At 39.7% G+C, this 18,619-nt stretch overlaps 1 protein-coding gene across 1 annotated transcript; it reads left to right on the forward strand.

Annotated features, from left to right (window-relative positions):
• Window positions 1-13,856: 13,856 nt before the first annotated feature.
• On the forward strand, window positions 13,857-16,504 carry LOC139447861 (transcription factor Sox-14-like). Its single transcript, XM_071229338.1, has one exon. The coding sequence runs from the start codon at window positions 14,005-14,007 to the stop codon at window positions 14,812-14,814; it is 810 nt and encodes a 269-aa protein (XP_071085439.1). The 5' UTR covers window positions 13,857-14,004; the 3' UTR covers window positions 14,815-16,504.
• Window positions 16,505-18,619: the final 2,115 nt, after the last annotated feature.

An 18,619-nucleotide genomic window follows, 5' to 3' on the forward strand; every position in this document is an offset into this window, starting at 1 on the left:
CCGCTCTCCAGGCAGACACCCTATTCACAATATGGTGAAATGCATGAGCGCGGTCTGGATTAAAAAACCTTTATAAGAGCAAACTTGGGCCAGTTAAAACGACCGAGACCCACGATCAGAATATGCTTTGTTGACTGAGTGGATGAGTGATATATACATTATTTTCTGATTGTGTATGGGTCCAATCCGAGTTATGTCCCTTGGCTCTCAGGATCCGCTGGTAGTGATTTCTAATCTTAGTTTCTACCATTGGCCGGGTTAATGTGGAAACCATCTACAACTTGAGTCAAGACTGACAGTCCTTCCACATAAAATTGACACAATCTCATCAAAATCGGATATTTTACCCTGACACGATACCTCTCTGAGATCACCTCCATGATTGATCTAGTGTCAGATGTCTTTCTGATTAGCGCCGATACTTGTAAATTCTCAGTACGAGTGAACGAACCATTCAGACAAGCAGCACTGATTTCGGTATCTCGAAAACGAATATAGCCGAGGAGTTCCAATCGCAACAAAACAGTAAAACCGCAATATTATATCGTGGATGTGTTTATACCTCTGCCTTGTGTGTGCGACATGGCATCTACACCCAAACAGTGTATTGTAGAAGGTATGTCTGTTCTATGTGGCGGTTGTTCTTTCGCTGTGATCGAAATATTTGAATCCAGATTGCAAGGAAATGAAGCCGAATCGCCTTAGAAAGCTAAGATCTGTTTGGCCAAAGAACCACGCACCCTTCACTTAGATAGGGTGGTCAAAGTTCACCTAAGATTTACCTGACACGAACTAATATAGACTCAAACCATTGTGTCGAAGTTGAAGGGACGTTCATAAATTATCCAACCGAACAACCATAAGTTCGACACATAAAAGTTCAACACAACGGTGTTTTCCTGCACATGGCGGTGATCTCAACGCAAAGTAGTAAATTTTATCGGAATCCAAGATCTGATACCAGTGACGCTGAAGGATACCTAAAAAACATTATAGCATCACTTACCCACCAAAAGTGTACGCCCTCACTCACTCACTCACTCACTCACTCACTCACTCAAAAAGATAATTATATCAAAGTAATTTAATTAATCACAATCTCTGTCAAGTGTTTTTCCCATTTTCCCTATGATTGTTAAAGGGTTGAAAGATAACTGTAATCATGACACAAAGGAACCATAATTGTGACATGTTAAACGCAATTCTGATCAAAAGAGGTTCGTCATTTCGGCACATATTAATCTCATTTTTTCATTATGCACTATATATCAAATAATAAATCTTGTTTCATCAACAAATTCTTGTCGGAACTAATATCCATCTCGAATCCGGTGCGGTCAGGTAGCATAGTGGTTAAAGCGTTCGCTAGTCACGTCGAAGACCCGGGTTCGATTCCCGACATGGGTACAATGTGTGAAGCCCATTTCTGGTGTCCCCCGCCGTGATATTGCTGGAATATTGCTAAAAGCGACTTAAGACCAAACTCACTCTCTCATCTCGAATTCAGCAGGGAAATGCTTCCATGCAACCTTTCTGAAGTATAGCACCTGACTAGACTGGCTGTGGCATTTTTTTTGTTAAGAATAGATAACAAACTGATGACGAGAGAAGGACTACCGATTTTTTTATATTTTTTTTTATGTGATTATATTCCTCAGTGTGAAAGACCGACTTTTCTGAAGTTGAGAAAAGTGATATGCAGTGAACATATCACTTGATATTTCACTGCAGTAAACACAACACTTGATATCTCACTAGAACACAACACTTGATATTTCACTGCAGTGAACATAACAGTTTGACGGAACTATTGTCACACAAGAGTTACCTCTCCCAACTTGTCTCCCTTTATCGTAAGTGTCTGACCCGTACACAAACTGTTGACGTCCTTTTTACGTTAGTTCTACATTGACAAGGCAAAATAATGACAGATGGTCATTTATAGAGTTAATAACGCTTCTTGCCGTTTGTTATTCTCTCGAAAATGTTTTGTTATAACCTGTAAACTTCTCATTTAACTCTTCAATTATGACTCTTCATTTGGCAAGGAGCCATTTTTATTACTAGACCAGCTTTTTGCCTTCGCTTCCAACAGCGCTCTCGTAGCTGTTCAAGAATACTTTAATGTATGAAAAAGAAGTTTCGTGACCGTAATATTTTTTTGAGACTTTCATTTATATTTTATAAGATATTGCAAACTCGAAACTTTCGTAGAATTTAGTTAGGGAGAATTTACGTTTCAAGGTTTTATATTTGTAATGAAAACAAATAATTTTCGAGTAGAAAACTTCAAAAAAAGTATTTCATACATAGGATATTCCTCGTGTATCGTGAAATATCATGATTCTCTCATCTCGTGACGGGGGAAAGGAGATATATAGCTACGAGTGAAAATATCTCCTTTCCCTTGTCACTCGATGAAAGAAACATGATATTCCGATCGACACATGAAATATCCCCTATTTATGTCTATTTCACCATCACTAATTCCCGAAACAGTTTGTAGAAAGTATCATAGGCCCGGTAATGTTATATAAAAATAAATCGGATTAGTGAAGACTTGGGTAAGAAATGAATTCACAACCACATGACCCCTAACATGTTTGTCCTGCATTTCGTGTTTGTTTGTTTTTAAAAAATCATTGTAATTAAAACTGATCATGTATTTCAATTTTTAGTTCAGTACGAGGTACTGAAGGAGGTACTGTACCAGGTACTGTACGAGGTACAGCTTCCGGAACGAAAATTCAAGGCACATTCTAAACTGGCCAAACTTCCGGTTCTGTTGCAGACTGCGAATACGAGGGCTGGTCAAAAAGTTGGAAGCCTAACAAACGAAACCAACAATTGTGAAAGTGTTTTTAAATTTTATTTTTCAACATAATCTCCCTGCTTTTCAATACACTTCTCATATCGATAGTGAAACTTTTCAATTCCGGTCAGGAAGAAGTTTTCTGAAGCCACCCTGTGTCGAGAGGTTTGAGAAGAGGCATTGTCGTGAAGTAGTGGAACTCCAGCAGTCAGCATTCCACGACGCTCTTCTCTCTGGCGATGAAGCAAATCAGCATTGTAGGCACCGGTAATCAACAAGGATCACACCCTTTGCATCCCAGAATACAGTGGGCATAACTTTCTTCACTGATCTTGGAGACTTGAATTTCTTGGCTGCCGGAGAAGTGGAATGGTGCAATTCCATGGATTGACGTTTAACTTGGGAGGTTTTACTATCTCCTTGATGGAATCTTCATTGATGGAAGTTGAGGGACGTCCAGACCTAGGGCCATCATCAAGGCTTGTTCTCTCAGCCTAAAACATAGCTGCCCAACGTTTAACACTGGAATAGCTAGGTCACTTATCACCATACACTTGTGACATGAGGTCATGAATTTCCAGAGGAGTTCCTTTCTCTAAAGTCAAAAACTTGATGACTGTTCGGTACTCGTTCTTTTCCATTTCTGTGTTTATTTGGACTGTCTGTCACTTATATACAGATGGCCTCAACAGACCAAATACACTTTCCATGAAGTATTCCAACAATGTACATTGACTAGTGTACTTTCAACTCTTTCAGGCTATATTTATCCCCTTTTTATCTCTATCAGTCTATACTTATATTCTTTCAGCTTTTTCAGACTATACTTATATTCTTTCAGCACTTTCAGATTATACATTTCCCCCTTCCAGCTCTTTCAGACTATACTTATATTCTTTCAGCTCTTTCAGACTATACTTATCCCCTTGTCAGCATCTTCCCGAGGCAAGTGAGTTAAATGACTATAAAAGTCCAGTTTCCACCCTTGCCGAACTAGGCTGGTATTATGGAGTTTGGGCTGCACTAACGAGTCTATGCATAGTCCTATCAAAATCGCGCACCGAAATCGAAATCCGGTTCGTAAACTGTCGTAGCAGATTTCGGTCGATTGCAGGATTTGCAAAACTTGAACACCGCAAACTGTTTTTAATCAAGGTGCTCACTTGATTTGATGCTTTTCGCGATGTAAGACCCGTTTTATCACAACATAGATCTTGATTATCGATCAGATCGTCCTGACTCGGCGCTACCATTTTGTGTGAAGCAAACGCAAGCGATACGAGAGGTGGAATCTGATTGGTCCATAGGCGAGGCGTAGAAGGGACATAACTGGTAGTAGCCACTGGTGGCGCTACGATCGAGCCCAGTATTTCCAGCCTAGTTCGGCAAGGGTGGGAACTGGACTTTTAAAGTCAATTAACTCTCTTGCCTCCAGAAGATGCCTGTCAGCTCTATCAGATTATACTTTTTCCCTTCCAGCTCTTTCAGCCTATACTTTGCCCCTGTCAGCTCTTTCAGACAATACTGCTCCTGAAATAAATATACTAGATATGCCAGCTTACACGGTGGTCTCGAAGTAATTTAGATTTTTGGTCAGACAAACCAATGGGTGACATCATGAGCAACTCCCTATGTCGTCGAGGTCCGACGACACACAATCAAGTCACCGAACTTGACCACCCGGTAAGTTAGTCGTCTCATACGACAAGCAATAACATGCCAGGGACCTATTCTAGCCCGGGTACTAACGGGATGTCCTTCATTTCACTGAGGGTGAATTATCAGTTGCCCCCCGGGGAGGAGGGTGGGGGCAGGGGGTGGCGGTCGGTGTAGAGCGGTGGAGGTGTTATAAATATGGACATTACAGGCGACAGGAGTTCAAAGCCGCGTTTCACAATTACGAACATAAATCTTTCAGGCGTGGTTTACACTAGTGTCTGTTTAAATGTTGTTGATGTTTTTATCACAGGTGAATTACGATCACTCCACTTCAATAATTATGACAAGAACCGTTACGATTGTGCTATGTATGAAACTACAAATCTGTATGACAAAATTTATGTTTATGGTTCTATAATAACGAACCTAGCAGTTTTTACCTTCATTTTACGGCGTTCTATAAATGAACCAAATGGGCTCTCCTCATAAAAGGTCTTAAACCGACAAATGCATTTACACAACATCACTTCACTTACATATTGGGATTTCTGACACAAGTTCTTACATCATTTGGAATACGTGCTACTGTTTTTATAATATCGATCGGAACATCCAGTAAGGATGGTTGGAGATTAACAGCCTCCGTCTGGATGTAGATATTTTAAAAACAACTTTTTTCAACTGTTCCATCTCATCAGAACGAGTGCGGCGATACTCAGAGAGCGTTTTTTTTATTCATGTGTGAGTTTTTGAAAGACGAAGTATAGAAACTGTTCATGATATCTCCATGGTCGTGTGGTTTATTGCCTTGTCCCTATAATGGACGCAATCCTATCTTTGCGACAGGTAATAAAGTTAACTATACTTGATTGTTGTTTACCGCCGCACTTAACATTATTCCAGCTCAATGACGTTGGTCTCTAAATAACTGTGTCTGGACCAGACAATCATGTGATTGATATCATGAGCATCGATCCACGCGATTGGGATACGATGATGTGTATCAACCAAGTCTGTGAGCCTGACCACCCGATCCTTTTACTCTACCCAGGATCTTCACGAGGTTCCGCTGTGATATTGCTGGAATATTGCTAAAAGCGGCGTAAAACCAAACTCACTCACTCACTCATATTGGTGTAGTGCGTGCATGCTCTCGTGGTGTTACTATTGTCCAAAGAGTACATAAATTATATTTATATTGATATCAATGACATGTTTACCTTTTCGAGACGGTAGCCTCGTACATTCAGCGTTATTGCCCTTATCAGTGCCAGGATCCGCTGTTCGTACCTTCTAGGTCGAACTCTAGCTTTGCCCTGTATATGATCCAGACAATCCAGTGATTGACATTATGAACATCGATCTACATAGTTGGGATACATGCATCAACCAAGTCAATAAGCCTGATCACCCGATCCCGATAGTCGCATCTTACGACAGGCATAGGTTGTTGAAGACCAATTCTAACCCTAAATCTTGACGGGAGAGGTGAGACGTCAGGATGTGCAAGACATTCTGTTCAGTAATGTTCATTTACAGATAAATACGCCTATTTACGTTTACCTGCATCGTTTGGCTTTCCTCCCCTCGGGGGGGGGGGGGGGGGGGGGGGTAGCCTAGTGGTTAAAGCGTTAGCTCGTCACGCCAAAGACCCGGGTTCGATTCCCGCCATGCATACAATGTGTGAAGCCCGTTTCTGGTGTCCCCCGCCGTGATATTGCTGGGATATTGCTAAAAGTGGCGTTAAATACAACTCACTCACTCCTCCCCTCTGGGCTGAGATGCCACGGTATAAGGTCTCGTGCTGTTCGGCGTTACTTCAAACTCACTCACGAAGTAAGTTGCGTGCATTAGCGTTAAGACTATATTAAGTGATATTACTGGAATATTGCTAAAAGCGGTATAAAATCAAACTCACTCACTCATCCTGCCTTAATCTGACACGCTGAGATATAACGGAACAAAGCCTCGGATATTGCTAAAAGCGGTATAAAATCAAACTCACTCACTCATCCTGCCTGATCCTGACACACTGAAAAATAACGGAACAATGATAAAATTGGGGGCAAATCCGAGTCTCATAGTGCTTGTGGGGTAGTCTAGTGGTTAAAACGTTCGCTCGTCACGCCGAAGACCCGGGTTCGATTCCCCATATGGGTATAATGTGTGAAGCCCATTTGTGGTGTCCCCCGCCGTGATATTGCTGGAATATTGCTAAAAAGCAGCGTAAGCCCATTCTCGCCCATCACTCACTCCCTATTACTTGTAAGAACAAACATGTCACACCTATTTACGTCGGATCTATAGCTATTGCTCTGAACATAATTCCATCACACCACAGAACTTAGAAATGTCACCTCCATCCGATGCTGCTAATTAGAGCATAGCTATGTCCACGAAGCTTCATACGTTGCTCTAGTCAACTCTGACGGCCTTCCCGGCTAATTATTCACCAGGGGGCATTTCATTTCTAATACGTTCCAAGTCACCATCCAGGTAGTATCAATTTCAAAGCCAAAATAGCCCATTACCCTTCGAGAGGCATCGGATCGCAGAGACGGAACCCAACACAATGTCGCGCCCCACTGAGCAAAGACACACACTCATAATGACCAGATCAGTTCCCAACATCCTCACAATAGACCGCAGAATATTAAAGAACCTTAAATTTATACAATAACGCGTATATCAAAGAGACTGGTTTTGAAAGCCTATCCGTGTTCATCAATTAGTCGGAAGGCTCACTGGTTCTGTTGTACGCCGTATTGTGATGCGCCCTTTACAGCTGTTTTCATGATGACGACTAACAATGTCCTTTGTAGCTATCACAATGTTCTGCGGGTTACACAGAACATCTGGTATAGAAGTGTGTAGACTTTAATGTCCAATACAGATGCCGGATCTATTGTCTGCTTTTGTTATGCGGCATAATGATATCTCATCGTCCGTATGAATTTGCAATTTGTGTTTATGCTTTGAACGCTGGGTTTACCTTGAGTTGTCTGTTTCAGCACAGCTGTGCGGGAGCTCTCTCTGACTGTCGGGCTGCTCGCCAGTGCGACACTTGTTCACTTACGGCGAAAGAGCTGGAATTAATAACTATCTTTACTGTAGTTCAATACATATCCGGATGATTACTGCTGAGCCAACATGGTACGACACTAACGCTATAACGCTGACGTACAAACATGGCCGCGCAAGCATTTCCGGTTGGGGCAGAATCAGAGTCGAACGCATGCTTTGGATTTCTCCCTCACTCACCCACTGACAAATCATTATTAGTATTTTTACAGGAAAGCAAAGTTTGCATTCACGACTTATATTTGATTTTTGCATGACAAAAAGAAAACGGTGGGATTCCATAAGAAATACAATTACCCCTAAAATTCAATCAATTGTTAAGTTTTAGACATCGCGTTTTCTATTTCTATCATTTTTTAACTAATAATGTTGTGCAAAATTAAAAGCTTTGTAACTTTTCGTTAGAAATATGGGCAGGCTTAAATTAAATGATTAAAACAATGATATATTTTCAAATTGTGGTTGTTATGCCAATTAGCGTCAAGCGTCACTATACAGTAATCATTTATTGTCCCAATGAAGGTATTGTGGCTTTAAACCCACTGCCCTCCTTCAACCAAAACACCACAGACGCTCAGCGGTTCTTCCTGTATGAAATGAAGCATTCATATCCAATCTCATAAAAAGGTTTCCAATTAATACATTTAGTACGCCAGATTAATTCATCATATGGTCTCATGTGGAATCGGGCAAATATTTAAAGGTATTTACAAATAAACATTTTCATTTCAGGTAAACGTGTATTCAAAGAACAAGCGATGAGGAAAATTAATATTGTCGACACAATGACTGCAAATTAGGACGTAAATAATTTACAAACAGAAACCGAACATAAACATGGCAATTATGTCTATTCCTAAACAATACATGGACTGATTCAAGCACAATGCTGACAGATTTATTTCGCTGATAGATTCCACATATACAATACATATATTAAAGCCTTTGATGTAAATCTATACCTATTTAGGTTCACTCTATGCCTGGGAGAACAGCAGTCTATTGAATTGGTAACAGTTGTTAGAAGGTTGGCCAGAAAGTTAGGCACAGGAACGGCTGGGCAAAACAAAACAAAACCTCATAAACATTTGTGTTAATAGTCGTTGTATTATTACAAAGAACAAACCAGGTCATGCGTCGGTTTAAGGGATGAATGGTGAATAATTTCGTCTTATCAATAATTCGTAAACATATGTTACCCCATTCTTCCAACAGCAGTTTATATTCAAATGATGTTTTTATTAAATTTATCATTTGCAAATCATCGTAGTTTGGAGTGCACGAATATAGTAAATAGCGTTTGTCAAAAACATAATTAACTACACGAATCGTTGTATTACCAGCCTTTGTTGAAAATCGGTTATCTGCAACCTTGTCCCATTGGTTGCACCGTGGAACACATTGACATGTTATGGTTAAGTGGTGTTATTTAGTAGAATGGCATCAATGTGGGGCAAAACATTTGAATATATTTTCAATTTTAATTCACTGATGCTTAAAGCTATTGATGGTGATATTATTTATTTCAAGGACTTGTTATATATGAATATAATTGCTCATCACAATTTGCTGTAACCATAACAATACAACAATGTGATATATAACTCGTTTATCGATTAAAATATGATTAATCCAGGTTGTTTGTGTATAGGGTGAGCGAGTGGGCCTTTGTCTCGGGCCGAAATTGGTTGTGCGGAGTTGCGTCCCTTAGGCGTGCCAGGAACCTACGGCCGTTTGTTCAAATCCAGATTCGCACTGGTTGTTTCCTAGTGTGTCGGCGCCGTTTTCGTAGGTTTCACCAATGTGGCAACCGTCTATGGAACCACTTCGGGTGGTCCTCCCGCATCAACATGTGAATTAACGGGGACACTGATTGAAGGGGGCGTTTACCAAACTCACTGTGTGCCTGGCGTATTTTCGTTCAATTCATTTTTCAGTGTTGTCATTATGAGGCTTAGCTATAATTCATAATATTATATTCGCGATTTACAAAGTAGAGACGTCTGTGTCGGTCCGTTAATAATGTAATGTAAGAACTGAACGTTTATGCACTCTATCTATCTATCATAATCTGTACCTAGAACATATTATACATGATGCAACTTATTATACTCTGTACCTAAAACCAATGAATTAACTTACTTCAAAATATATTTAACATGAAATAAGTAAAACTATGTTTGGCAAATGTGTAGAATGTCAAATAAAATGTTATATATATATATATTTTTAGGTGTAAAACGAATTTCTGAATTCACAAAGGAAGTCAACTAATATCTGACGACTAAAACTGATATCTGATGAACAACTTAATTGAATTAACTAATTGAATGATATAATTTAGTACCTATCATTCGTGTGGCCGTTATCAAGCAATAGTGGGTATGTCTTACAAAGATAGTTGTTACTGCATGCGAACGCCGGTTATAAAACCATCAACGACACATGCTCGTGTTTATACCTAATAAACTGGTGTTAAATCCTTAATGGACCCACTACCGTCATCCCCCTCGCTGGACATCACTATCAGGGAGTCTAGCTTATCCAGTATGGCACGCTTGGTGTGATTGAGACTGATTTACCCAATTACACGTTTAATTGACAAAGTGTTAGCAAAGACTGTTACGAACGCGCATGATAATACATTGATCTCCTTACGCCTAAGGTAACAAAATCGTGCAGCGACGTCGTGCTGTTGTCTCCCGTTGGAGTGGGTGGGACGTTACGACAGATGTGCTACAAATCTATACAAACACACCATACACACTCTGTGTCATCATTCAATTATAAAATGTAGCCCTGTGTTATAACATATGTTTTTGATATCAATAGGAATATTTAAAAAGTCAATGTCACTGATAATATACGTCCAAAATAAATCGATGACTCGAAATTTGGCGTAAAACGAAATCGATTTCTACAAAAGAACAGGACAGGTCAAAGTAAGTTCGATTTTAGATGAAAAAAGTACTGGGTCAATCCTTACCAAATGTGGACCTCAATATGATTAAAGGTTTTCAAAAACCTTTGTATAAAGATCGATAATTCAGCTGGTACAACCGATAAGGTCAGTTATACATATTGTAATATACGTTAATAGAACATATATCTTGTCGTTATCATTGGTAAAACAGTAACATGTACGCACATATTTAAATCAAAAATAATGTGATTACTAGCTGTAAGAACCATGTTTACAATTTTAGTAAAAGATTAAATGGAATTAAATGATTGTATGGCTGAACGAACGAACTGGCACAGCTTCGTGTATCACCAGCTGGTCTTGTATATTAACTCCTGCTGAAGATTATGTGCCGGAATGGTATGATATTACTTGGAGGAAAATAATCCTTTTTGACAGTATGGGGATAAACATAAAAAAAAAATATATAGTCATATTTTTATTCAAACAATGTATTCTGTGTCCCCGGATGATTCGAATCTATCTTCGATTTGGATAATCATATCGTGGTGGTGAAATTGGTTTAACGCCAATAACGATATCGATGGCAGTCACTTTCGTGGTATCAGTTTATATGTCTGCGACAGCGAATGACACGCAAACCACTTCTGATAATCAATAAAATGTGAAGCTTTACTATACTATAATATCTTCCATTTCGTGTTTGTGTGCGCAAAATACTCATTTCTTGCGTAATATACTGATGAGCTAAGGATGTACATTCAGAAATCACGTGAAATTCTACCCGACATTTAATGTTTAAGACTGGTGCGGATATGTCATACAACAGATGAAATAATACATAAATTCAACACGATATTCATTTTAATATTCATGGTTCATGTTTAACATGTTAAATTTAACGGCGGTCATTATCATCATCATCAATAATAATAATAATAATGATAATAATTTAATGACGCTCCAACACAATGTCAGTGGTTGCCCAGCTTTGACACAAACTTAAACGACATGATGGTGTAGTTCTATCATTTTATTACCGTCTTTGCCATGCTTGTGGTTTTGACACAGAGGTCCACCCATGGTACGACCCGGAATATGTAGAGGGCGTCAGGGAAAATGATAAACACAAAATTCTTTGGAATAAGGTCCGTTTACAGCCTCAGACGTATCCAGGCCACAAACCTGATCTTTCTGTCCTTTTTGATAAATCCAAAGAAATCATTTATATCATTGAAATTTCTGTCCACTTTGACACAAATGTGATTGACAAGATTGAGGAAAAACATGGCAAATTTGCGGACGTCGCTTTCGAAATCTCATGCTTGCATCCCAAGTACCACGTTGTCCGACTCCCCATTGTTGTCGGTGCCTTAGGTTTGGTACCTCCCAATCTGTTGACTGACACTGGGAGAGTACCCGGGTTTGCTACCAGGAATACATGCCCTTCTGACAGTCTGGGTAAAGCAGAAGGCTGCAGTGTTGGGGAGTCTTCATATTCTCCGAAGAGTTCTGGGTGGGTTTGACTAAGCAGCACTTCCTGGGAGAAGTCCCATTCGCTGTCTGGGCTGCGTGTAGAGGGGGTAAGGGTCCTGAGCTGATGATGAGCCTAACCAGCCTGACTGTGCCAGGATGACCCAAACCCTCTTTGCTGCATTTTTTAAATTTTAATCTGTAAATAATAATAATAATAATAATAATAATAATATAAAAAAATGTGAATGAATATCTACAGACATGTTGACTGGGGACACGTATTTGAATTTCACTCTACTTTAACTACATAGAAATATCTATCTTTGTTCTTACGCTTTGTGTTTAATGGCTATTTAAAGGCGGCATAAATTTAAGTGACATATCCTGTTAACAGTTACTGACGGTGCAATGTAGAGACAGAATATCGCCTCGATGTGGTAACCCCGAAACGAATCCTAAGTGCCTGTTAAGATCTGTCTTTCGTTCATTCAGACAGCATTAAATGTCTGTTAGACAACAGACATAATTTAGAGTCGGAAAACATAAACCGTTGTCTTTTTCAGCACTCACGGAAATGTTGATATCTCTACCAAAAGGATATTATCAGTGTGACCAATAATGTCAAGTGGAAGACTGTGAAATATCATGCTTTTGGAAAATGTGTGAGTTAAATTCTTTTATTTATACCGTGAACATATTGCATTGGGATGTTCTATTTTGATGCAATTTAAACTAGAACTAGCTGATGGAAATGTTTACCAAAATATTAATTGAAACTTTATTGTTTTACATCGAGAAGTTGATTATGAAGAAATGAAATATCGACACAGATTCTATGTTACATTCAATACATAAAACTCATTTTCTTATGCAAGAAACTCGGTACAAAACAATATATTTGAATTAATTATTTCCCCCCAAAAAAAAAATTCCGCCGATTATGATAGCTGTCGTCTATTTAACAACAAGCATCGTGTTGACTTTGTCTCGTTTAACTATAGAAAAATATCCTTATCGCATTTATAATGCTCACGTGGAATTAAATCATCAATGAAACTCATTATCGTTGAGACGTCTAAATCACGCCATATGTTAGGCATGTGGGCCCAAACACCCCTGTCGTTACGACCCGTGTCTAAAAAGTGCGAATGGTGCGAAATCACTTGAGTTGACGAACGTCGCGCGAGCGCAACACCGCCGTCTTTTCAGTGCGCTTGTCTGTGAAAACGTTTGCATTCACGCAAGTCCGGCCCTTGGGAGCTTTGAGCATGTGTGGCTTGTCATCGGGGCCGCGCGGAACCTCTCCTCGTCATCGCTTTCGCTCCCTGCAAGATTTAATCAACACATTCTGCCTGTCGTGCAATAAAGTGAAAGACTTACACTATGAGTTAGGACCATGGTTCTCGCATTGTTGTAGAAATCACCCGCTGTGGTGTATCAGATTAGGAACTTGTGTTGGGGGTTTCGGCGAGCACGTGGTAGGCCCAGCCACGCTTGTTGGGCTTTTAAACAGGGCGGAGCTAACGGTTTGATTGACTGAAAACCACGCCCCTTGAAATGCGATTTTTACAATGATTTACTGACTGACTCGCTGTTTTACGAAAGGAATGAGTATTATTTGTAGCTACGAATAAAGTTAAATTTTCTTTTCAAACGTATGTGTCTTCTTCGAAGGGATTCTGCTTAGCTGGTATACGGAAGGCGTGGTTTTGAAGTACGGTGGAGTGCGTCGACCAATCGAAACGGCGAGATATTTCTAAAGGGCTGAACAATTGTCAGTGCTCGTTGCCGGGCCTGAGTAATGGGAACTGACAAGAGAAATGGATTATGAGGAATTAGCGTTTGATTGGCTTGTGATCGACATGACTGCGGATAGTTCCGGTTAGATAAAAGTAATCTTTGAACTGTCTATCAGTTAGTTGTCTGTCGTACACCCCTGGACGTGGACTGCGTTTACATTGTGCTTGTGATTCTGTGTCAGACGTGGACTCTGGCTGGTAAACACCAGACTTGACACTAGCAGACGACACAGTGAGCAGACGACACTTTCAAAATGAGCTCTCAATCTCGATCGGAAGACTCGCCATCGCCTCCCCCAACCACTGAGGTATCAAACATGCCGAGCCTGTCGCTTTCTCCCGGCCCTAAAAACAATGATCACGTGAAACGGCCCATGAATGCCTTCATGGTGTGGTCAAGGGGACAGAGGAGGAAGATGGCCCAGGAAAACCCGAAAATGCATAACTCGGAAATCAGCAAGCGTCTTGGAGCCGAGTGGAAGTTACTTAATGAAGAGGAAAAGAGGCCTTTCATTGATGAAGCCAAGAGACTCCGAGCTCTCCATATGAAGGAGCACCCGGATTACAAGTACAGACCAAGACGGAAGCCTAAATCTCTGTTGAAGAAGGACAAATACGCCTTCCCCATCCCTATGATACCGGGTATGAACACGAGTGCCCTCAGCAGCATGGCTCACAACTTCGCATCTCTATCAAGTCACCATGAATCTCTATCAAGTGCTGCTCTCCTCAGTGAAAAAGCACGAGCTTTTCTACCCCCTACCTCCACCCATGGACTATACTCCCATCTCGACCCCACGGGCAAGATGGACAGCGGGAACCCTCTAGGACTACGGCACCCGGAGCTCCTGGGGAACCCGCTATACAGCCCCTACCTCCATACCCACAATTCGGCCATGGGATTACCCCCGGCCGCCCATGGGGGCTCTCACTCCGGGTTGCCGGGACAATACCTCGTGCCATGTTGCCCCCCTTCCTACATGCCGTCCCAAGACGTACACAGACCCGTAGCCTACCTTTTAGTCAAACCGGAGGACCATTTCCGACACCCAGCTGTCATATAAGTGACGATTACTAGCAGCTCATGTGAATGATCTCAATCGGCCCGAGGTGATAACTAGGGCATGTATACCCGTGGGTCAAGTAACCACAGAACTCGCTCGGGTGTCTGTACCCTTAACACAGCCATAACATTCGTTACTCCAGTGCGGTGCATGTGGATAGTGTCATTACTCAGAGAAATCTAATTGCTGAATTTTCCACTTGGACGGCGAAGAGAGGGGAGTATTTAATGAACCAGAACAAAAACATTTTTTCTAGAAAGTGTTGGATGAGACTTTGTGATTTTGAACTTGTATACACTTCATTAGATCGGCTGGCTAGCGGTGGACACTGTTGATTTTGGACTGATGTGATAAATGTGCTGTCTAATGTGCAATCTGGATGATCCATGCGACAATTCGTCACCATGCATAATGTAACATTTCATCGCAGCAGATATGAGGGATTTCAATGACTATAGTAGCGGTTTCGTCGCCTCTGTCATGAGGTTCGTAAACCATGTGCAATGCCTAGCCTCGTGCGACTAACAATGTCCTAGCGTATCACTCGTCCTAGCATCATTTTCATGTCACCGAAATTACCCCATGTACCATTATATTCATTTAGAATTACCAATGATAATTATTTGTTTAAAATGGAAAAATTCTTGATGAAATACAAAGTGTAAAAATTGACAAAATCAATATTATCATTGTACTTTTTGAATATTTTTATTTAGAAAAAAACTAAACAAAACGGACGTGTGTTAGCTGTCGCACTGGGTTTGGAAAACGACATTGGCTTTAGTCGTGGTGGGGTCTCAGTTTTGTGCAATATATTTAGAGTAACACACAATATATCGAGAAGGACAAATATAGTGCTAGGCTTTAAAGTCAACAGGCTCTCGAAATAAAACCAGACGGTCCTATATTGTTGTGTTTGTCACCTGAGTCCCCGTTCAGCTTGAGATGGGCTTACTGTAGATTTAAACATCTCAGTTAAAGTAAAAGTGGCCTACGGGGCGTATTAGCTTGAGCAATCACCATATTACCTGTAAATCACTCCTAAGTGGCGTAATCTTTGGGGTTTATCGATTTATGATGTAAATTATGATATTTAATCACCCTTTCCTTTGACAGTTTAAGTATCAAATACACGGTTCGAAAGCGAGAACAGTGAACAAGATGCAGGGTATTGTGTCTATTGCCTAACATTCTTCCACACCTATAAACGGAGAAACATTTTGGGGATAAAAATCAGTAGTGACAATATCACATATATCTAAATGGGTCAGTTTGAATTTGTTTATCGACACGAGGAAATTACGGGGACTTTTACCTTAAAGACAGTTACATATTATGTTGAAATTCGCCAGTCAATATGTCTGTATAACAAACGTTGTTAAATTCAGCATAATAATTTTGTTGTCTTTTATATGTTTAGTGCTAGCTAGCTCAATTGTTAAAGTTTGATTTTAGAAATCTATGATGAAGAGCAGCGTCTTGTATGTACTGTTATCTGTGTTGCGTATAGTAAGTACTGCCGACTGGGGTGCCGAGCACTCAGTCTGAAGACGTTAGCTTCACGGGAAATATGAATGAATATTGTTGAAAAATTATATTGACACATTTGTTTCATTCTTTTTGAGTATTCATAATTTTATTCTTTTTATTGTGTACAAAATGCTCATGAATTAAATGATGTATAAATCCATATTTTATGTTTGTGGTTTCTGTTTAGTTTTCGCGGAGTCTTTAGATTGAGTTTATTTGATGGGGTTCTGCACCGATGCGGGCTCGGCACGTTCTGTTTCACATTCTTTTGAATGGAATCGATCGATGTCAAAATACAGCCACAGGTTCGTAATGTCTTCTGTGGTATTCTTCACGTTTTTATGTGTGTGACGGGCATTCATTGTCTAGCTGTGTCTCCGAGGTGTGGATAACACAGGACCACGCTTAAGAAATCGAATCAATTTTCAAAGCAATTGTTTTTATCGAAATGAGTTTATTCATTATTTTAGAAAGCTTAATCAGACCATTAGACTATAAAAATGTGCTGATTTGCAGGACGTATGGTATTTATTGACACTTAAGTACCATTATGCCGGGACTATAAAACTCAAAGTGATAGCGAGAGAAACATTATGCACCAACCGCTTAGGTGAACTCGTGTGTATGATATCACCCACGTTACAATCATTAAAACGATTGTCTTTATAGTCAAATAAAATGTGATTCACAGAAGAAAATATTGACACGGTTTCTACAGATACAAGATACCAAAAATCTCTCAAACAATTTCATTTGATAATTCAAAGAACTATCAGTTGGCACACACTTAGTCTAACGATGCCTGTTTGACCAGTACGAAATACTTAAACAAGCTATCTAACGTAAGAAGAACTTAAAAAAGTATTTCAGCTTATATAAAAGGAATTGAATTCATATTAATATAATGTCGGTGTAGTAGAGGGTATAACGGTATTTTAAGACGATATATTGATGTTTGATAAACTTTGATATCTGTCACATTAATTGTCCGATGTCTGTTTGTTCGTTGTAAAAACGTCATGATAGATGTACAAAAACTGTCCAAACTTGACTCATATGTTTGTGCTTTATTGATAGCTTAAGTCAGATGAGGTTAGAGAGACGTCGTATTCTGTATCAAATGCCTTATGTCACACTAATAATATTCAGTCACAGGTTCGAAGTTCCACTACAGAATGAGACAGAATGTGAAGAGAACACTGACTGCCAGTCCCGACACATACAATCAGATGATACACAAATGCCTACTTAACACATTCATTTACATTTAATTTAGATGTTGGGGGATATGAGATGGATCGGCATATATAAATACTCCTTCTGTCATGCTTCTAGTTTGGAGATATGTACAGATAAACAAAACAGAACGTTCATACATCGATATTATTTCCTTCCTACAGTCATAGCAATTCAAGCGTCAACTAAAACGTCAGGACTGTTATGTACTATGCCTATTATGCCAGAACAATGAAATTATTTCAAGTATTCGTTAGCATATATCATACTATTATTCTATATGCTTTGAATATAATGCAATGTGTTTGTAAAAAAATGAAACAATGAATATCAAACGTTCTTGAATAAATTTAAATAAAATTACAATGCACAATATGCCTCTATTTGCTGTTCATAAACAACTGTGTATGATTCCTTGACGGAGAATTCAACAGCATTCACTGTGAAATAAATCGAATTGTAGTCAAGACCGCAGACATCCAATCTGTGGATGATACGGGTGGAAATCTTAGCCGTTTCCAGACTGTTTCATACGCAGAATAAAATATAGTTCAGTTGTGCGTTGATAGAAATACTATACCAGAAGTGATGTCAATTATCAGCGTAGCACAATGCTACCGATTCATTACTGTGATAGTACTCGCAGTCTAATGACATGGGAGCATGTTCGGGACGGCGGCTATTTTTACAAGAGCTGTTACTAGCGAACAGATGCAGGGCTCACTTTGTAAAGTGAAACGGACACTGAGCAAAGTTGAACATTATTTATTTTTCTGACGCTATCAGTGTTAACCAGTGTATTATATGTTTTAAGAAAACACATCTCAATTGGTATATGAGTGATCCTAATGGAAAGAATCTGTCAATTTCTGTCTGACCGTTTTCTTGTGAAATTAATCGATCTCACTTAAAATAACATTCTTCAACTTGTGCAAATCGTTAAGCGTTTAAGGAATATACACTTTCTGGCTGCGCGTTGCCTGCATGCTGGCTTAAATGGTAAGTCGCTTAACCAATGTTTTAAAGCGTTGGTGAGTGT

This window comes from Haliotis cracherodii, unplaced genomic scaffold, assembly GCF_022045235.1.
Source record: "Haliotis cracherodii isolate W230 unplaced genomic scaffold, xgHalCrac1.p SCAF_7, whole genome shotgun sequence".
Taxonomy (NCBI): Eukaryota; Metazoa; Mollusca; class Gastropoda; order Lepetellida; family Haliotidae; genus Haliotis; species Haliotis cracherodii.